Source organism: Chenopodium quinoa, unplaced genomic scaffold, assembly GCF_001683475.1.
Source record: "Chenopodium quinoa cultivar QQ74 unplaced genomic scaffold, ASM168347v1, whole genome shotgun sequence".
In the NCBI taxonomy this organism is placed as follows: Eukaryota; Viridiplantae; Streptophyta; class Magnoliopsida; order Caryophyllales; family Amaranthaceae; genus Chenopodium; species Chenopodium quinoa.
Window position 1 is genome coordinate 647,154 of NW_018744745.1, and position 22,911 is coordinate 670,064.

The following is a 22,911-nucleotide window of genomic DNA, read 5'->3' on the forward strand; positions in this document are numbered from 1 at the left end:
AACATATAATAATTATTTTCCGAGAAACTATAAAAGAATTAAAATTACATAAATGTAACTAAAAATTTGATAAATCAAAAAAATGTTGATAATACTTTTTTATACCTAAAATAAAGTAAAATAATTAATTATTGGAAAAAATATATCAATTATAAACTTTATAATCATGAAAACATTATGGTAATCATATTTCAAATAACTACCGTAAAATTTTCAATTAAATAAATAATTTTTAAAAAATTGTATCATCACCATCTATAATTATCTTTTGCTTTTAGATAAATGTTTTAACACAAACATAGCATTGGCTATTGGGTACAAAATAATACGATAAATTATAAATCTATAAGATTTCTCATATCATTATAAAATAAAAACACTACCGATTTTTTTTAATTGTACCCTATGTAGGGATAAGTTATCATCCTTCAAAAAAAAAAAAAAAAAAAAAGGTTAACATGATAATATTGATAAAAATTGACAAGATAAAAACGTATTTTAGATAAGATTAGAAAAACATTTTGTACATATTTTAGTTTTTTTAAAAAATCGATCTATTGTTGAGCCATATAAACGTAAAATAAATTGATTGGGATATAAAAGTTTTGTGGAAGAAACTTTATCACATCTTAGTTAGAACACTTCACTGAAAAATTTCTATTTAATAACTCATTGTTATGCATTTTACTATTTTATTTGGCTATTGATATGAACCTAAAGATGAAGATCTTCTTGGTTTTTCTTGTGCTTTCAGCCCTCCATGTTTCCTCATCACTAGCAGTAAAACAGGTTATCTTAACGACACGATTTTAATTAATTTCTAACTATAATGATTTTGAACTTAATTTGCATTGCTAATTTGATATATTATGATGTCACTTTTATAGTCGTACGTAGTTTATATGGGAGCACACTCCCATGGTCCAGAAGCTACTACCGAGGATTTTAATGGAGTTACGGATTATCATCATAGTTTCCTTGCAAATTTTCTAGGAAGGTATGCATAATCAAATTGTTAATGACTTATGTTTTTTTCCCAAAACCTTATTAGGGTTTTATTTTCGATGTTTCTGATTCATCGAGTTTAAACATTACTATGTACAATTTGCGGTTTTGTTGTGTATGTAGTCATGAGAAGGCAAGGGATGCAATATTTGACTCGTATACAAGGGTTATCAATGGTTTTGCTGCCAACCTTGACGAGCATCAAGCAAAGGAAATAGCAAGTTAGTCCCCAATTATATTTTTTAACGTGAATTTTTGTGTTTATAGTAGATTACTTGAAGTTATAAGTATATTCTGATGTACAAGGACATGATTTTAGTTACTATATAGCTATATCAAGTTTATTGGTCGCGTTAAATTGTGGCTGCCCAGCCCATATAATTAATTTGTATTTTGTGATTTAGAACATCCGGACGTGGTATCTGTGTTTCTAAACAAAGGAAAGAAAAAACACACAACACACTCTTGGGATTTCTTGTTGCTCGAAAACAATGGCATTCCAAGTGAAGAATGGGCCACAGCCAGATTCGGAGAAGATACTATCATTGGCAACCTTGACACTGGTATTCTTTTGAGCTTATGTCAATTATAATTGATAATGTCACAAAATTTGATATTTTGATGTATACAACTATAAAAATCTAACGTGATCTTATATGACTACACGCACATTTTCTACCAAACTAATGAAAAAGTTTATAATATTTGATCTTGGAAATAATACACTGTATAATTGTGGACAGTTTGGTATTAGAAATAATTATTGTGTGAAAGAATTGTATGTTAAAACAAAAGTTACTTTTATATGATGAGTTAGACTACAATAATGAACAAGTATATTCTTGAGGGGTGAAATTATTATATGATTCATCTTCTAAAATGATATTCTAATTTATGCTTGATATAAACTGTGATTAGGTGTATGGCCTGAATCCGAGAGCTTTAACGACATAGGGTATGGACCTGTTCCATCGCGATGGAAAGGTTCTTGCGAGCACTACTCGAATGAAACTAATGGAGTTCATTGCAACAGGTTAAATTATCAACTTCTAAACAAAAAAATCATGAAATTTGACTTAAAAACTTTAATATATTTACACAATGAAAAAAAATTTGTAGGAAGTTGATTGGAGCAAGGCACTTCAACAAAGGATACAAATCCAATGGTGGAAATGTGCCAATAGCTATGGAATCTGCACGAGATTTCGATGGCCATGGATCGCATACCCTCTCAACAGCAGGAGGAAACTTTGTACCAGCAACCATAAATGGCAATTTTCTAGGAATTGCAAAAGGCGGTTCACCAAGAGCACGAGTTGCTTCATACAAGGTTTGCTGGGAGCCTATTGAGGGAAATGAATGCTTTGATTCTGATATCATAGCAGCTTTCGACAGGGCCATTCATGACGGCGTTGATGTGCTATCTTTATCTCTTGGAGGTAATCCTGTTGACTACTTCGCGGATGGAAATGCCATTGGAGCCTTTCATGCTATTCAAAATGGTGTTGTTGTGGTGTGTTCTGCTGGTAATTCTGGGAATGATCCTGGTACTGTCACCAATGTTGCTCCTTGGATTTTTACTGTTGCTGCGAGTTCTATGGATCGTGAGTTTGACTCCTTTGTTAAACTTGGCAACGGACATCTTTATAAGGTATGAAACGATCAACAATATTATTATTAAAGGACTAACTGGTTTTTTTTTCCAATTTTATTATTATAATTTCGGCCTCATCAATAATTTTTCATTTGGCCATTGGTAGGGTGCAAGTCTATCACAAGCATTGCCAAGAGTTGGACCATATGCACTCATCTCTGCTGCTGATGCAAGAGCTGCTAATGCATCTGCTCATGACGCGTAAGGACAACTCCCTTTTTATACCAATTTAACAACACTTTTTGCTAATTATCAGTAACTGATATGTATGTTGCACCTGTAGTCTCCTTTGCAAGCCAGGCACATTAGATGAGAAAAAGGCGAAAGGAAAGATCGTGGCTTGCCTTAGGGGAGTCACTGCTAGATTGGACAAGGGCAATGTAGCAAAACTCGCTGGCGCTGCTGGCATGATTCTTTGCAATGGCAAAGAAGATGGAAATGAAACCATTGCGGATCTTTACGTACTTCCTGCAGTACATGTAAACTACAAAGATGGATCAGCTATATTCAACTATATTAATTCCACAAAGTAAGTATTAACATCTTTTGTACACCAATTGTACATAATTTCTCTGTTTCTTGCTTTTTTGGTGTTGAATTTAGACTTGATCAAAAATCTTTTTCACAGTAATCCCCTGGGTTATTTTACTGCCTTTAAAGCAAGTTTCGATGTCAAACCTGCTCCTTCAATGGCTCCCTTTTCCTCCGTCGGTCCAAATACAGTTACCCCACAGATTTTGAAGGTTTGTACTAACAACTTTTAGTCTGCTTTAGTTACATTATTCTTCATCCTTTTCTTTATTGGCTAATTCAAAAAATATGTATAATTTTACCTCATTATTGAGACCTATACTTGGGATTACTTACTAAATCTTTTCTGTGCTCTAAACAGCCTGATATCACAGCACCAGGTGTGACTGTTGTAGCTGCATACAGTCAAGGGGTGAGTCCAACAGCAGAGCCTTATGATCACCGCAAACTTTCTTTTGCAGTCGAATCTGGTACATCTATGTCTTGTCCCCATATATCTGGTATCGTAGGCCTTCTGAAGACACTTAACCCAACATGGAGTCCTGCTGCTATCAGATCTGCTATAATGACTACAGGTAAATAATCCTATTTATCTTTGTAATCAATTTTCTTAATAGTACACATATATTCCGATTTTAGTGTGTAATGATCTGTCATTGAATCACAGCTAAAACTCGAGATAACACAATCAAACCGATGGAAGATGGGGACTTTGCTAAGGCTACTCCATTTGCTTACGGAGCAGGACATGTCAGACCAAACCGCGCCATGGATCCTGGGTTGGTCTATGACTTAACCACAACTGATTACGTGCACTTCTTATGTGCCATAGGCTACAACAACACTATAATCAAAACCTTATACAATGGTTCCGTTGAATGTTCAAAATCAAGTTCTAACACAACCACCCTTTTGAACTTTAACTACCCTTCGATTACAGTCCCTGAACTTTCTGGCTCCGTCACTGTTACTAGGACTTTAAAGAACGTTGGATCTCCAGGAGAATACATAGCAAGCGTTCGCCATCCATCAGGAGTAGCTGTTACTGTGAATCCGAGGGTATTAAAGTTTGACAGAGTTGGAGAAGAGAAGAAGTTTACAGTGACTTTAACTTCTGAAATAAATAATAGTGTAGATTACAAGTTTGGAGAGTTGTTGTGGTCAGATGGCATTCACAATGTTAGAAGTCCTATAGTAGTTGCTTCTTCTCAGTAATTAGTGAATAGATTAAAAATTCGTTTAAAATGTTTTTTCTTAATTAGATTATGATCAGGGAATAAAACAGTAGCATAAATAGATGATAATTAGTTATTACTTATACAGATTTGGAATAGTTATTTAAGTCAGCTGGACAGTTGATGACTTTGCTTTTTTTTTTTTTTTTTTTTTTATAATGACTTTAAAATAGTTATAGATTATACTGCCAATTTGTTTGATTTTAGGAGAACTTTGAAGCACAGTACACCAATTTACAGTTGAAATTCAATTTAGAATTGGTGATGATCAAGGGCAAGAAAATAAATAAGAAAAAAAGTTGACAGCTGTGGGATTTGAACCCACGCCCTTTCGGACCAGAGCCTAAATCTGGCGCCTTAGACCACTCGGCCAAACTGTCGGATGTGAAATTTAATTAACATCATAACAGAGATCTTATGCCAATCTTCCATTTAATTATTTGACCCATACCAAAAAGTCATGCAATAAGGCTTTGAACTAGGGATGTTAACAGCATTTTATAGAATTTTACATAATGGGTTTACTCTTTTAAAAATAATTAAAATGAGGAAATTTTAGATTTTAACACCTCATAAAAACCCGAAAATGGTTTTTAACACCTCTAAAAAAAAAGGGTCAAGTTTTGTGTGTGGCCGGCCACACCATGTGGCCAGCTAACACACAAGTAACCCCCTCACCAAAATAACCCCTGATGAACTTAGTAACCCTTGACCAAGTAACCTTCCAATCTAGTAACCCCTGACCATCCTAGTAACCCTTAACTAACCTAGTAACCCCTGACGAATTAACCCCTTCAACCTAGTAACTAACCCCTGACCAAACTAGCTAGTAACTCCTGACGAAGTAACCCCTCCAACCTAGTAACCCTTAACCAAGTAACCCCAAACCAAATTAGTAACCCCTGACCTAGTAACCCCCGAACGAATTGGTAACCCCTCACTGACCAAGTAACTCCTGACCTAACCACCAATTCCACCACTAAAGAAGCCACCAAACCACCAATTCCAACCACCTCAACAATCAACCATCTCTGACTCTTCAATGTCCAACGAAACTAAAAAATACACTCAACTCAACAATGGAGTTAACAACTAATATAATTGTGAATAACTAGTTTTAACAAACTTTAATTTACAATCATTTATCACAAATCTTTCTATTAGCAGCAAATCAAATGATGAACTATTCTTAATTTGGTACTGAGGGAGCGAGAGAAGTAATTGTATTAGCAGGTTCTACATTTTCACAAAAAAAATAAATAAATAAAAGAAGGTTCTACCAATTCTAGTCTTCACAACGTACTAATTGTAACCATGGATTCCGAGCTTCGATTTCGAAAATGTCGTTGTCTTCAACGGCGATAAAATCACCGACATTGGAAAATCTGATGACATTCTCCGTCGCCACCATGCTTCCGATGTCACTCTCCACGACCTTCATGAAATTTGATTGAGATTGGAGAAGATGGAACCCTAAAAAAGAGAAAATCTAGAAATTGGGGATTAATTGAAGAAGATGAATTGAAGAATAGCTGAAAAGAGGAAAGTGAAATAGGAGAGATAACATGATTTTGATTTTTTTTTTTTTAAAATTATGGTTGGCCACACCGTGTGGCCAGCCACATATAAAAGTTACCATACAAATTTCCAAAAAATTGGTATTACCACCACTTAATGGTTTCCGTTAAAAAATTCTGTTAAATGTGGTCCATAGGGACACGCGTCACTATTTTATTTGTTTTTAAAAAATAAAAATAAATTAAAATAAAAAAAATAAAAACCTAAAACTACCCCCAGCCACCCCAGCCCCACCACCGCCGTCCCCAAACCCACCCCCTGCCGTAGCCCAGAGAATCGCCCGGCGCCGGCAACCCCACCCCCACCCCCTTTCCTCCACCTACACAACCCACCCCTTCCCTTTCCCCATTTTCGTTTCCCGACCAACAACCCTAAAACCACCCTAAACGAGTTTTAGGGTTTCGTTTTAGGGTGGTAGGGAATCGATTAAGGGAGGGCGTTTCCGGGGGAGGAAGAAGTGGAGGAGGGGCGTTTTTCGAGGGAGGGGGGCGTTTAGGGTGGTTTCGGGGTGGTGGGTCGGGAAACGAAAATGTGGAAAGGGAAGGGCTGGGGTGCATAGGTGGAGGAAAGTGGGGTGGGTTGGGGTCGCCGACGCCGGGCGATTCTCTGGGACGCCGATAGGGAGTGGGTTGGGGGACGACGGTGGTAGCGTGGTGGTGGGGCTGGGGTGGCTGGGGGTAGTTTTAGGCTTTCTATTTTTTTTATTTTTTTGGCCAATAATAAAGCGACATGTGTCTGTATGGCCCTACTTAACGGATTTGTAAACGAAATCAGTTAACTGGTGGTAATACCCAATTTTTTGAAATTTGGGTGGTGTTAAAATCATTTTTTTTACGAGGGTGTTAAAAATCATTTTCGGGTTTTTATTAGGTGTTAAATTCTAAAATTTCCTTAAAATGATCCTCATTATTAACAAAAAAAACCCACGTGGTTGATCTATATAATTCAACAGAGGCTCCCTCGCATCAATTGATGCTACTCCCTCCGTACACTAGTACAAAACTAACCTAAGGTAACACCACATGATATCACTTTCAAATTGTATTTTATTACTTGCTATATTTCTCTATGCATGGAGTTTTGAGAAAAATGGTAGAAAATAATAAAAATATGATAGATTTGGGTTGGTTGAAGATTAAAGAACTCCAAAAAAAGAAAATAAAAAAAGTGAGTATAAGTAGGGAAGAGGGAGAATCTGAAAAAAAAAAAAAAAAAAAAAAAAAAAAAAAAAAGTGAGTGAGAGGATGGAGAATATGAAAAATATTAAAATCCTTTTGTTGATCTGCTTAACACCACAAATTTTTATATGTGGTTGTGGCTGATTAGGGGATTTTTATCCACCAATCACCGTCTGACAAGTGGACCAACCAGGTTCCGCCACGTGTCCTTCACGAAGGCCAACAGGAGCTTGCCACGTGTCAGTCACAGATACGTCCTCCACGGACCACTTAAGACACGCCACGTGTCCACCCATGCCAAGTGGGACAACCGGCCATCAAGGCCCATTTCAGTCTAGAGGCCCGATCAGCCCTAGGTTTACCTTAAGCCTAGAGAGTTGCACGCTTCCCAAGGCTATAAATACTCGATTAATCCTCATTAATCAAAAAACAAAAAAAACAACCGAATAATTAAGAGATCAAGCAGAGAAGAACAGACTTATTAACAACCGGCTAATCTCGCTAACGACGCAGATTACCAACACTAAGCACTCTCACCTAGAGAGATCTCATTACTTTACTTTCTGTATTGATTACTCCTTAATCAGGTACTAACTTGACCGTTGGAGGCGGAGCTCTCAGGAGTCTCCGTTATTTTGCAGGTACAGACGTCCGGTTCCAGTCTCGGAATTGTAACTCTCCCGCAGGACATCAGAAAACCCCGAAACATTTGGCGCCGTCTGTGGGGAGAGTACTTCAGAGATGGCATCCAAGTCTGTACCGACTCCAGAAGAGAGGCGTCCCCTAGACGACCCTCAAGTTCAGTCGGACCATGATACCGAAAGTGAATTTGAAGTTGAAACTCATACAGCTCCAGACGGGACCCTAAGGGCCCGCCGTACCCGTCATACTGAAATAAGGGAACGGGAGTATCTTCAAACAGGAAGCGAGCCAGCAGGCGCACCGCTTGCTCGGCAACAGCCGACTGATGGGTCTGCTCCCATCACAAGGAACGAACTCATGACCTTCATGAGGGACTTCAAGGGAGAGATCCAAGAGTTGATCAACAAAAAAACCGCCTGCTTCAGTCAAAGAGCAGTCGGCCAAGAAACCTTCCACTTCACTGAGGAGGAAGCCAGTTCAAGGGCGAGAGGCGACTCCCCATCCTAAATCCAAGAAGCGGGAACCGTCTGCTCTTGATTTCACAAAATTCCGTTACCCTACGGGAAATAGGAAACCGGTTCGTCATATTCAGGCGGACGGGTCAAAGCAAACGTTCACAGATGCTCGGCACCTGCTAGAGCAGAAGAAGAGTGACCGATTATCGGAGTCGGCTTCTACTTCAAATTTTCAGGACAGTTTGCGAAACGCCTCGATGAGGCCAACTCAGTCGTACCATGAGAGTCAGTCAGGCGGCACCTCCCGTCAGTCCGACTTTCATAGTGCCCAGGCGGTACCAAACTTACCATTTGTGCCGCAACAACAGTATTTTATGCAGCCACCTCCATTTGGTGGACCTGCAGCAAAAAACGTCCAACCTATGGACTGGCAGCTACGGCTGCTTAGACTTGGTGAACAGCCGTCGGCCTTCTCCAAGGAAATTACTGAAGCCGCTCAGCCGGCCAAAGTAAAAAATGTTTTAGTAGGCGCCTATGATGGCACTACTAACCCGGAAGACCATCTGATGGCATTCACCAACCTGATGTACCTTCAAGGGTTGGATGATCCCACTTGGTGCAAGTGTTTCCCAGCGACTCTCAAGGGAATTGCACAGCAATGGTTCAGCAACCTGCCGACTGGTTGTGTAAACAGCTTCAGGACGCTTGCTTACTTATTTGCCTCCAACTTCGCAATGAACATCCCTGCGAAGAAAACGACCCTTGATTTGGGAACAATTCAGCAGGGTGAAAAGGAGGGGCTTCGTTCCTACATCAGGCGGTTCAACCTGATGAGAATACAGATTCAAGGGTTACCGGATGAGGTAGCTTATACTGACTTTTTTAGAGGTCTCAAAGACGGGTCTACCTTCAAATTTGATTTAGTTCGAAAAAGGGTGGCGACTCTTCAAGAGGCCTTGATTGAAGCAGAAGCCTATATACAGGCGACTGATCTGTGTACGATGAAACAGTCGGACGGGAAGAGGTTCGACAATAGAGAGGGACGACAGAAACAGTCGTCCAACAAGGATGAAAAAAGAAAAGGGGTCTGGGCGGCTGATTCCTCTAAACAGCCGGCCCAGAAAAAGAAAAAAGAATTCAAACCATACTCCCCAAAATATGTGTTTAACAAGGATAACCAGTTTATCCTAAAAGAAATAAAGGGACGGCTCTCAATTGAGAAGCCGCTCCCCATGAAGGGTTCTGCGAGCAACCGGAACCAAGACAAAATCTGTGCTTATCATGATGACATTGGTCATCACACCAATGACTGCATCAGTCTCATGCGGTACCTAGACCGATTGGCTGATCAAGGTGATCTTGACACTTATGTCAAGAAATCTGCGGGAAACACTTCCTCAAAAAAGCAGTCGGCCAAAAAGAATCAGCAGGCCGACAGTTCTGATACAGATGATGCAGTCGTCTACACCATTGCAGGCGGCTTCTCAGGAGGCGGCCCCTCTATTAGGGGCAACAAAGATAATATAAGGCGGTTAGATGTAAATTCCGTTCACCAAGAACGACCGTCCAAATATACATTTCCTGAGATTGTCATCACTGAAGAGGATCTAGGAGGAATAAGGGGGCCGCATGACGACCCTCTCGTTATTGAATGTAAAGTGGCCAACCAGAGAGTTGGCCGAATCCTCATAGATACCGGGAGCTCTTCAGATCTCATCAGCAGCAAATGTCTATCAAAACTGAAATATCAGACGGACTGCATACATCCGGCCTCCCACCCTTTAATAGGGTTTGGGGGAGGAGTCGTCCACCCACTGGGACGAGTAGATCTACCCATCCGCCTGGGCGAAAAAGGGGAAGGACGACACATGGTAGTCCGGTTCCTAGTGGTAGAGGAACTCTCTGCCTACAACATGATTCTGGGTCGACCAACCCTGAATAATTCCAAGGCTGTTATAATCCCGTCACTTATGCTGCTTAAGTTTGAAAGGGACAATGGAACAGTCGGCTCCCTTAGGGGAGATCAGAGGATGGCCCGAGAGTGCTATCTCTCGGATGTCAAGCCCACTGTTATGGCCACTGGGTCAAGTGGAGAAAAAACAGACCTTGACAATGTCAAGGAAAGTGCGCCTGTTCAAGAAACAGGCGACAAAAAGAGAAAGGCACTCCAGACTGAGTCCGCAAGAAAAGCAAGAAAATAGCAATCATTGGCAAGAAAATAGCAATCATTGGGTTGCAAATGTGGTACTTGTTAAAAAGCCGAATGGCACCTGGCGAATGTGTGTAGACTACACAGACTTGAACAAGGCGTGCCCCAAAGACAGTTACCCTCTGCCTAAAATTGATAACCTGGTCGACTCAACAGCCGGCCATGCCTTGATGAGTTTTATGGACGCCTATTCTGGTTTTCATCAAATTCCTTTGTGGAAGAAAGATCAGGAGAAGACGGCCTTCGTCACTGATCAGGGATTATACTGTTACACGGTCATGCCGTTTGGTCTTAAGAATGCTCCGGCTACCTTCCAACGAATGATAAACACAGTGTTCTTTGATCAGATTGGGAGAAACGTCGAGGCATACATTGATGATATGATTGTCAAGACTAAACTTCAGAAAGATCATCTGACGGACCTCCGAGAGACTTTCGCCACACTCAGGCGGCACCATGTCATGCTCAATCCCAAGAAATGTGTATTTGGAGTTGAGTCTGGGAAATTTCTCGGATTCCTTATCAACCAGAGAGGAATAGAGGCGAACCCCGAGAAGGTACAGGCGGTCATTGACATGCAGTCGCCTCGTACCGTTCGAGAGGTTCAGAAGTTAACAGGTTGTCTGGCGGCCTTGGGAAGATTCCCAAGCCGATCAGGCGACAAATGCCTATACTTTTTCCAGGCAATTAAGAAGAAGGCAAGGTTTGAATGGGGGCCGGATGCTGAGGCCGCCTTCCAGAAATTAAAGGTTCACTTGCATTCCTTGCCGAGGCTGGTTAGCCCTTTGCCCAAAGAAAATCTCTACATGTACCTGGCCGTCTCTGATCATGCGTTAAGCGCGGTGCTCCTTGCTGAAAGGGACGGCTGTCAACTCCCGGTCTACTTTGTCAGTCACGTACTGAAAAATGCCGAGTTGAGGTATCCCCTAGTGGAGAAATTTGGTCTTGCACTCTTCATGGCTGTTAAAAAATTGAAGCCCTACTTTCTGGCACATGCAGTCGTCGTGTATACCGACCAACCGATCAAGCGGCCCCTTACCACCATGGAGTCCTCCGGACGAATGATCAAATGGGCCATAGAAATGCAGAGTCTCGAAGTTACTTTCGAGCCTAGAAAAGCAGTGAAGGGGCAAGCCTTTGCTGACTTTATCGTAGAGATGACTCGTCCTCCTAACTCTCAAGTTCCAGACCAAGTCTGGAAGGTATATGTGGACGGAAGCTCTACTTCAAACGGTTGTGGAGCAGGCGTCGTATGTCAATCTCCAGAGGGCGACAGGTTCGAGTATGCTCTACGCTTCAGTTTCCAGGCTTCAAACAATGAGGCAGAATATGAAGCTTTACTAGCCGGGATCCGCATGTGTAAGGCGGCAGGGGCAAGGAAAATAGACGCCTGTTCTGATTCACAACTGATAGTGAGTCAGTACAATGGCGAATACGAAGCAACACATCCGGCCATGATCAAGTATTTACAGGCGGTCCGACAAGCAGTCGGCTCCCTTGAGGATTTCCATCTGATCCAAGTGCCGAGATCAGAAAACAACCAGGCAGATGCACTTTCGAAATTAGCATCATCCGCCTCCTCCGATACTCCTCGGACTGTGTTTTGGGAAGTAATGGAGAAGAGAAGCATCGAGGAAAATCCTATTGGAATTCTAGACAGAAGCTCAACCTGGATGGATTCAATCAGGGCATATCTGACAAACGGTACACTGCCGGATGATCCTCAACAGGCGGCAGCACTGAAAAAACGAGCCTCCTGTTTTGAAATTATACAGGGAGAACTTCACAAGAGGGGGCACCTTCAACCCTTCTTAAAGTGTGTTACTCCTGAAAAGGGACGAGAGATACTAGATGATCTTCACTCTGGTTTCTGTGCTTCCCACATAGGTGGTAGGATGCTTGCTCAAAGGACAAGGCGGCAGGGTTACTTTTGGCCTACTTTGGAAGCAGATGCAATGGAGATGGTGAAGAAATGTGACAAGTGCCAAAGGTTTGGCAAATTAATTCACCGTCCGGCTACTGACCTCACTACCATTCACAGCCCACTACCGTTTGCTAAGTGGGGCATGGACATTCTGGGGCCATATACGCCTGCTACAGGCGGCAGAAGGTACATACTTGTTGCCGTTGACTACTTCACTAAATGGGTAGAGGCGGAGGCTGTAAAGGGAATCAAGACGAAAGATGTAATTTCATTCATTTGGAAAAACGTCATCACTCGGTTCGGGGTTCCCATGTCTATGGTTTTTGATAATGGCCCCCAATTTGAGACGCCTGTTCTCAAAAGCTGGTTGGGAGACCAAGGAATTGCACATTACTTTGCATCTGTCGGCCGTCCACAAGCAAACGGCCAGGTAGAAGCCTTTAATAAAATCATCTCAGACGGTCTCAAGAAAAAGATTGAACGAGCAGGCGGCCTATGGGCAGATGAACTACCACATGTTCTTTGGGCCATTAGGACGACTGAAAAAGGGGCGACTGGAGAAACTCCCTTCCTCCTAACTTATGGTGCAGAAGCTGTTCTTCCAATAGAACACTACGAGCCGACTCTTCGAGTAATGCTATATGATGAAGAGGCAAACTGGGAAGCTATGCGCCTGGCATTAGACTCACTTCCTGAAAAAAGGGGCAATGCTGTTTTGCGCCATGAGATCTATCGCCTAAGAATGACTAGATCATACAACAAGAAAGTACACAGGCGTCCACTCAAAGTAGGGGACTTTGTACTTAGAAAAATGGAAGCAGTTGGTAGGGCCAATGAGTCTGGAAAACTAACTCCCAACTGGGAAGGACCCTACCGAATCTATGCGGAAGTCAGGGACGGTACCTACCGTCTGGAAACACCAGACGGACAACCGTTGCCTCGAACCTGGAATGTAGATAACCTTAAAAAATATTTCTTCTGAATGATGTAAAGTAAAGAGCTACTTAATAAAGTTTGCACTTACTATTCAATATTGTATTACGAGGGGCATGCCGTCTGTACCTTTACAGTCGGCTACTCTCCATTGAGTTTCACTATCTTTAGAGGGGCATGCCGTCTGTTCCTTTACAGTCGGCTACTCTCCATCGAGTATTTTACTCACAATACTTAGCTAAAAAGATAAGGGCCTGGCCGATCCTGTACCTTACAGGCGGCTACCCTTCTTTTACTTAGCACCTACGTTCACCAAGAACTTACCAAGGCCATCGACCGAATGATCAGACCAGGCGCCAATCCACCTGATCAAAACTAAAAAACTAATTCGACCTGTCCCAACATCATAGCAGGCGTCCGACGGCATCCCTCCGGATGAAATTCGTCGCAGAGAGCAGCTCCCTTTTGGGTGGAACATTGTTCTATAAACTAATTACACGGCACCTATACGACTGTCCCAAAGGGCAACCACGTAGCCGTTTTTGAGACAAGGATAACTCTATCACTAACCAAACCAGTGGTAGCAGTTGACATCTGAGTCAGATGACCGCCTGTATTACTTGGGATAAATGCAGGGGGTACCTATTGAGTTAATAGCCAACAAACATTGGCGAATCAAGGGGTCTAGCCGGCCTACGCCGCCTGGTACCTCTACTTCTCAAACAAAGTGACGGCGACTGAGTAACTCCAAAGTTAACTCATAGTCACTCCTTCAAATTTGGTATGGAACCTAAAAGGTTTGAGTCGTCCGCCTGTTTTAAACAAACAAGGGCACTCGAACCCCTATTCCTACTGGATAACCTATTAAGTTAATAGCTTACATTGGTGAATCAAGGGGTCTAGCCGGCCTACGCCGCCTGATACCTCTACTACTCAATCAAGATTGTGACAAAGACTAAGTAACTCCTATGTTACCTTAATAGTCACTCAAACTTAGTATGAAGCCTAAAAGGTATGAGTCGTCCACTTGTTTTTAATAAACAAAGGCTCTCAACCAATACTCTTGCTAGGTTAAAAAATAACGAGTTTAAAGCCAACATTGGCAATAAAGGGAAACAACCGGTACCCGCCGCTTGTTTTCCTACTTAAAATCCTTGGCTACTAGGTAATTCTATTTACTTGGTCAAATTGAATAAAGAGTTCGAATACCGATTGATTAAATGGCCGACTGATCATCTATCCTGGAAACAGACAACCAGTCGTCCAGGGGCATAGGCGGCATACTTACCTGTCTAAACGTTTGGCCATACACAACAGTCGGTCAAGTGAGCAAACTTCAAATACTTAGACAAATTTGAACAAAAACAAAATATTTGATTAAAATGAGCCGGCCATAAAAGACCAGCAGAATATTCAAAACCCCGGCCCCCTGGCCGGGTAATTACAAAGCAAACGGCACGCAGGCCGTGAAAAGAAAAAAATATACTTAAAGCTTAAGAAGGGGGCAGTTCAGTATCAGCAGCAGCCGCCTGGTCAGCACTCTTCTTGCTGGACTCGGCCTTAGCTGCATCATTTTTTGATGCCTTACCCCCAAGTGGCACAAGCGCCACAACCGGCTCTTCCTCCTCCAACGCAACGTCCATCGCCTCTTCTTCAGCAGCCGCCAGGATCTGTTGATTATATATTTCCGAACACTGGCGGTACGTTCTTTCCCATGAGGCAAAGTCGGCACTGGGGAACAGTCGTTCCCAGGTCATGCGTTGGATTTGGGCGGAGTCTTCCACCATCTCCCGGACGAGCTCTTGTTTCTCTTGCTCGGCCTTGTCCGAGAGCTCTTGGGTAAGACTCTTCTCCTGGTTCACCAGGCGTTCTTTTACGTTAGCCAAAGATTTCTCCATGGCTTCGTAAGAGTGCATTTTTTGGCGAAGGGGTTTCAGCTCGGTTTTAAGTTTGGTGACGGTCCCCTCCAGCTCGTCAACCTTCTTTTGGGCCGTCTCTAGCTGAGCCCGAACAGCGGCGGTCGCCTGCGCCTGATAATAAAGAAGATCAAGGGTCAGTACTTCATTTTGGGCAATTTGAAACATTGCCTTATCACAGCTGGAGGCGGCCATAGCCTTTGCGGCCTTTACCTCTTTGTTTTTCCGATCAATCGGCTTGCGAAGGCTGTTGACTCGGAGCAGGGCCTAAGTACAAAGAAAAACAGGCGTCAGTTTCCAATCAAAAGAGTTAACAGGCGTCCTGGAACTCAAAAGCTCAAAAAGGTGCTAAGTATACCTCAGCTAGGATCCCCGAAATTCCATCGAGGTCAAGGGTGCCGGCACCCTTGACCGCCTCCCTGTCAGATGGAGGAACTATTTTAACCATTGACTTGGCTACCTCAACCAAGTCAAGTCCCTGGGGGCCGGCTGCATTAAGCGAAAGGAAAAAACAAGTTAGACCTAATCAAGAAGGAAGCAAGGGTGAGTTTTTACAAGCAAGTGTCCATACATCTAGGCGGCCCCGCCTGGGTTTTTGAAGAAGTGGCCGGCTGCTTCTCAGCCGCCACTGTTTTCCTGGAAGACCCAGGAGAGCTTGCAACAGTCGTCCTCCGGGCCTTGGGGTCCGGCTGTTGCGAGGAAGAAGCCCTTGGAGTGCCAGACTGAAAACAAAAAGAGTTAGTATATGCATAATACAACTAAAAGGAGGAGTTTTCAAAGCTTACCAAGGGTGCCTCCTTGCTGGGGGAGTCGACATACGACTGCTTCATTAGTGAGACCCGCAGCATGGCCGCCGCAGTCTTAGATGCTGTTATTTTACTCATGGCGTCGGCTGAAAGAAATAAACAGCAAAGTTAGTAAAAATTCCAAGTAAACAAGGCGTGAAAAAACAGAGTATTCGTCAGGCCGGCTACCTCTAGAGCACCGACTGCCGAGGCCACAGGCGGCCAAGAAGTACTCGTCATAGAGCCACTTGAAGCTCGGGACGCAATTTAGGGGTACTTGCTCTCGTACCCCTGAAGTAGAGTTCACCCTAGTCTCTACTTTGAAGAGTCCTTTGTCTAGGATCTCTTTTTTAGCCTTTGGGGGAACAGGCGGCATGCTGCGGCCGCCTGCGAGAAGAGGTGGATCCCTGTTCCACTTATTAAAACGTTTGTTCAGCTCCGTGTCTGAACTCTCGATAATAAGGAAGGTGTTCCGCCAATCCTTCCATTTGTTTGCCTTACCTCTCGTCATGAGGTAACCCCTATGGCTTGTCAATTGATACCAGCCGGTACCTCCCGACTTGGGGGTCCGGCTGAGATAGTTCATGTGGGCGAAAGCCTCAAAACTTGGCTCCACCCCGTTCAGTTCGCACCCGGCCACATAGCCGAGTACGTTTACCCAAGAGTTGGGGGCTAACTGCCATAACCCCAGATCATACCCATCTAAAATCCGCTGAACAGCCGGATGTAATGGGAAGCGCAGTCCAGCTTTGATGGCCGCCACATAGCAGCCAAAGCAGCCGTCACCATAGCTGGTACCAGCCGGCCAGACGACAGTATCTTCTGGATCCGGCACAAACAGTAAATACTCCGGGCCCATTTTGTGGTTAGCAATAAAGCTCGCCACGTTGTCTCGCATGGTTGCAATCCGGCCCCGGGGCACCCTGCAGTAGTAGGGGGCGTTTTCCTCTCTGTAAGAGGCGGACGGCTCTGCCCAATTATCCCCCTTCTCCACTGCATGAGAACTTCTCGCCTCTTGTAGGCGGCTATGTTTTTCTTCTGAGCCAGAAGAACTATGGTCAGAAGAGCTGGATTCGGACTCGTCCCCTGACGAGTCCGAAGAGGACGACTCCTCCCCTCTCCTAGAGGGGCCCGCCTCCTCTCCCTTAGAAGGAGCAGAAGGAAAATTAGACATGTCCACGGTTAGATGAGAAGGGAACACCTTGGTCCCTCTCTCAGCACTGTCAGCTTGACAGTCGCCTCGTTCTACATCTGGCGCCTGGTCAGATGTTTCGCTAAGGAGCACCCTTTGGGAGGAGCCGTCTGAGTTTGATATCATAGCAGTTTTTTTTGTTCTGGCCATCACGTTCTGCATAGACACAGATTCAGTCGGACTTTGTATAAAGGGCAAAGATGGGTCCAGAAAAGGGCAGGCGGCACTCCTAGTCCTAGATTCAGCCGTCCCCGGTGACCGGCTGATCACTAACTTAGGGCGTGTCGTGTGCTTCCATGGTGCCATTTCAAAAAATAAAAAGAAAATTAAGAGTAAGAGAACTGAGTTACCTGAACGGGTGACGGTTGATGAAGTCCTGGAAGTTCGGGTCAGTCGGCTTGTCAGAACAGGCGGTAGGCAGAAAAAGTCCGAAAATGTCAGAGCAAGTTCAGGGGTCCGAATGTTCTCGCAAAAGTTCTCAAATGTGAAAATGACCGAAGTCAGCACTTCCTTTTATAGGCAAAATGAGAAGGCGAAGGGTCGCTTCCAAATTCAAATTTGGGCGGGAAAATCTCTCGGCCGTCTACAAGGTGACACCTGTAACGGGCCGTCGCCTGTCACCGTGCGACACCTGTCACAGGCGACACGTGACCAGTCGCGTGCCGCCTGTGAGGGGCAAATGATTAGGGGATTTTTATCCACCAATCACCGTCTGACAAGTGGACCAACCAGGTTCCGCCACGTGTCCTTCACGAAGGCCAACAGGAGCTTGCCACGTGTCAGTCACAGATACGTCCTCCACGGACCACTTAAGACACGCCACGTGTCCACCCATGCCAAGTGGGACAACCGGCCATCAAGGCCCATTTCAGTCTAGAGGCCCGATCAGCCCTAGGTTTACCTTAAGCCTAGAGAGTTGCACGCTTCCCAAGGCTATAAATACTCGATTAATCCTCATTAATCAAAAAACAAAAAAAACAACCGAATAATTAAGAGATCAAGCAGAGAAGAACAGACTTATTAACAACCGGCTAATCTCGCTAACGACGCAGATTACCAACACTAAGCACTCTCACCTAGAGAGATCTCATTACTTTACTTTCTGTATTGATTACTCCTTAATCAGGTACTAACTTGACCGTTGGAGGCGGAGCTCTCAGGAGTCTCCGTTATTTTGCAGGTACAGACGTCCGGTTCCAGTCTCGGAATTGTAACTCTCCCGCAGGACATCAGAAAACCCCGAAACAGTGGCCACTTCATATATATAAGGCAATTAAATAAGTAAATTTTTTTTGGTGTTTAGAGAGCAACACGGGCGGGGGTGAAAATCGATCCCAGGACCTCCTAGGATCGGGAGGGAAGCTCTAACCACTTGAGGTATCCCTCAACCTCAATTAAATAAGTAATTAATAGAGGGTTACGGTGATGAGCAAATAGGGTTACCTTGACGTATAGGGGTTACTTAACTGAAAAAAAGGTTACTCTATTTCAGAAGTGAAATCAATTTTTTTAATTTTTAAAACCAAAAAAATAGGGTTTACTCGAATGAACAAATGGGGTTACTTATTTCTAAATTATTAGTTGATATTAGTATTACTAATATAATAGATTGGAGTTACTTTGATGGACAAAATTAGGTTACTTTTATGAATAAATAGGGTTACCAATATATATAAATAAGCATTATTCTTATAAGTCAGCATGGCCACACCATTTGACTAGCCACATACAAGACTTACCTCTGATTTAAGTTATTGTTATTCTGTTTAATATCGTCTTGTGTTAATTTCAGTAGAAGTTTAAGTTATTTAGTTATCAAGTAGTGAATTGTTATTTTAGGTTAAACTTTGTGTTACTTTGTACACAAATTGATGTTATTTTATTTAAAGTCTATTAAACACGTGATATTGAAATAAACTATATCTTATTTTATTTTATTTTAAATTAGTGATGTTTTTAAGTTACAGAAATTGCAATTAGAAGAAAAATTGATTGAATACGTAGAAATTGAAAGAAAATAGAGGAAACTAAGTATAGTAGGAAGAAAAAGGGGAAAACAGGGGAGAGGAAGGGGTAATAGAGGGAGGCTAACTATGTACCTAAATACTAAAATGCCTAATTAATGTCCAAGCAAATAAACGATGTCATTTGACTCTAGAGTATCATGCTCGCGATACTCCAAGAGTAGGATGGAAATTGCGAAAATTCAATTCCTAAACAACAATCAAACACAAAGTATTCATAAGTATTCATAAGTATATATATATATATATATATATATATATATATATAAACTTTTAGTCAGGCGACGAGGCAGTGACACTTGGCGTTCCAACTTTTCGCTAAGTGTCGTGCCACGTAGGATAAAGTTATATAAAATTCAATTTGTAGGATAAAAAAGTTAGTTTAGAATTTTATTTCAATCAGATTTGGATAGAATTTTAGGATAAAATTGTTAATTTAGAATTTTATTTTTGATAAAGTACCAATATTTTTATCATAGAATTTTATTTTTTTAATAAAGTACAAATTGAATTATAATTTTATTGAAAAAATAATTAGATTATAACTCTCATAAGTTATCATATAAATTTATTTTTTGTATCATAATATTTTTCTGGAGCGAAGGAATTAGTTCAAAATGTACCACATCCATTGTTTATAATATATTCTAATCAATTAAAATAATATACTTCACAATCTAATATAATTTTAATACTGCGTGTAGACCTGTAAATCAGGTCGGGTTACCAGTCATTTTAGGCAGGGTCATTATTTCAAGTTACGGGTCAAGAAATATTTTTCACCAATATTATTATTATTAGTCATTACATGTCTACAAGTTTAAATCGTCACAAAAACACATCAATTCCTAACTAATTTTGTATCAATAATATGTTTTTAAAATTTGACATATAGATTAAAAATATATTTTAAAATTCAAAAAAACAACCCGGGCATCGCAAAAAAACTAAACTTTTAGCCAGGTCACGAGACAACGACACTTGGCGTTCCAACTTTTTGCCAAGTGTCGTGCCACGTTGGATAGATTAAAATAGACTTCATAAGATAAAAAAAGTTAGTTTAAAATTCTATTTTCGATAAAATACCAATATTAAATTGAATTATAATTTTATTTAAAATACTATTGTTAGTTTTTATTACGTACCTACTACATAATGTAAAAAAAAAATTATCTTAAATTCAATAAATACCCGGGCATCGCACGGGGCACCAAACTAGTATATATATATAATATGATAAATATTCTAGATATTATTCTGTATAGAAGGATATAGTTTGTGAACATTATTCTGTAATTATCTTGTGAGATCTTAACGTGTTTAGGATTCACATTTGTAACCATATATATATTTGATCAATTGAAGACGCTCCAATATGAGGAGTTTCACATTATCTAACATGGTATCACAACTCAGGTTTTGATCCAATCAACCTCGAATCTGCAATATTTTTTTAATTTTTTTTCTACACCCTATCCCTAGCCGTACACCCCTCCAACATTGCGAATATTTATCATATTCTATCATTTTTACATTTCTTGATTCGAAGACAACAACAATTTTTTCAACCCGATTTTGTATGGAATTAGGTCGATCTAATCCATAATTTTGTCTATCCAAACCGATTTTTGAACACCCCCACTTAGGCCCCGCTCATCTAACCTTATTTTTTTGCTGAACTGAAATTATTTTTACTGAAATTAAATTATTTTCACTGAACTAAAATTAATTTTACTGAACTGAAATTATTTTTGTTGAATTGAAATTATTTTTACAGATTTTCTATTATATTTCTTCTTCAGCTTTACTAATTTTTACTGAATTGAAATTACTTTTACTAAGGTATTAATTATGGCATATTGAAACCATGAGGATGCACAAGCACTTGATCTCATCAATTAAGAAATAGAAGCTTTTGGCATTATTGGCAATGGATATGCTTCCAAATTTCATTTTCAGCAAAGAGCGATCTTCCTCACAATCTCTTTCACACATCACATATTCACATGTGGGGCTGAATGATAGGGCTTGGCCCAATGGACGGTGAAATGACAAGAAACAAAAAAGATATTTTATTGTATCAAACTTATAAGCTCATTGCTCCTAAATCATATCGTAATTAGAGTAGCCCGAGCGTTGTATCGGGTTATCACTTTTATTAAATTGTTTTTTTATGAAATATATTATCATTTTTTTCACATAATGAAATATATTATCATCGATTATGTATGTTATGCATATATGTTAAAAATTATGTTACTAATTAATAAAAAATATAGAAAGATATTTTTATATGTATAGATGACATCAATTATCATTGGCTAAGATGGTAAGAAAGTAGATCTTGTTTGTTTGAGGTCGAGGTCTAGTGTTCGAAACCCATCAAAAGCTTTTTAATAATAGTTGGAATGATTTGTCAATTGGTAATGACGTGTCATTAAGTGATGAGTGGCACAATGCTATGAGAGGAGAATGACATGTCACATAAACATTAGTTAAAGTAGGACAAATAAATAGTGCAAAAAGTAGAAATCGAGGAAGTATTTAAAAACGAAGGGAGTATGATTAGTCAATTGGTGTAGTGATGATTGAGACTATATTTGGTAGAGATGACCGCGTGTTCAATCTCCCACAAAAAACAATTGAAAGGAGATTGAAACCTAACTAACCAAAAAAAAAAAATACCTCTAATTTTTTTTAGTTGCAATTTTGGGGTATTATTTGTGAGATATTTATCTCTCAAGCAATAACTATTCAGACTTGCCGGACGATTGGGCATTCTAATGGTCACTCCTCCTGGTGCAACTTGCTCTATCACCTCTTAGTCTCTTACATGGTCTTGGACTTAATTGAAATGACAACTTTCAACTGCTTTGATTAGGCTTCCTTGCTAAGATTAACCTCTAAAATGCTACTTATACTACTCATGATTTTCAATATGAAAAAAGTCTAATTTTAACACTTAAAAGTCTAATTTTAACACTTTCTAACGTTAGAGAGAAATTATTGTAGGTGTTTTGAATAGTACGAGCGGAAATAATAATTGTAGGTACGATCTTATATATCTAAATATATTAATGTCAATACATTAGTATGTGTAAATTAAAGCTTTGCAAATCAGCCTTGTTTTAACTTTTTTTTCATACCTAGTCATTAACTAATTAATATTCAAATAGCTTTCATAAACTTATTACACACCTTTACTTAAGAAAGCTTTAATACTTGGTACAAAAAATTAACAAGGTTTTAATTAGTTTAACAATTTTGTTTAGTGTTTAATGAGCCACAATGACGGGTAATAACTTAGCTATCCCTAGTTTCGCTCTCACCAAGTCACCGGTATAGCAAAATTTGACCAACTTAATGTAATCCCTTACAAACATGTTTTGGTCAAGATTTTCAATTCGTTTAATAATTAAGTTCATCCAATCCCAACCTAAAATTAAACGGGTTTGAAAAACAAACCCATACAAGTATATAACCGCCTAAATTGTTACCATGGTAACTGGGACCACCACATAGAAGCGTTAGCTCCAAACTTGTAAGTTGTACTCCAAGTATTAAATGTCAGCTTCCAAGTCTTGTACAAACATTTAAAGAATGCGTCCCTAATGTAATGGTTGAGTCAGATTGATTTAGCTTCGTTACAA

At 40.8% G+C, this 22,911-nt stretch overlaps 1 protein-coding gene and 1 non-coding gene across 2 annotated transcripts; one reads left to right on the top strand and one right to left on the bottom strand.

Annotated features, from left to right (window-relative positions):
• The first annotated feature begins 583 nt into the window (after window positions 1–583).
• Window positions 584–5,669, top strand: LOC110703614 (subtilisin-like protease SBT5.4). Its single transcript, XM_021881395.1, has 11 exons — window positions 584–789; window positions 888–997; window positions 1,129–1,226; window positions 1,410–1,568; window positions 1,924–2,038; window positions 2,125–2,656; window positions 2,766–2,860; window positions 2,943–3,188; window positions 3,288–3,402; window positions 3,552–3,765; window positions 3,858–5,669. Exons 1-11 carry the CDS (start codon window positions 709–711, stop codon window positions 4,403–4,405), a joined length of 2,313 nt encoding a protein of 770 aa, XP_021737087.1. The 5' UTR covers window positions 584–708; the 3' UTR covers window positions 4,406–5,669.
• Window positions 4,726–4,805, bottom strand: TRNAL-UAG. Its single transcript has one exon. It is a non-coding gene; the product is annotated as a tRNA-Leu (tRNA).
• Window positions 5,670–22,911: the final 17,242 nt, after the last annotated feature.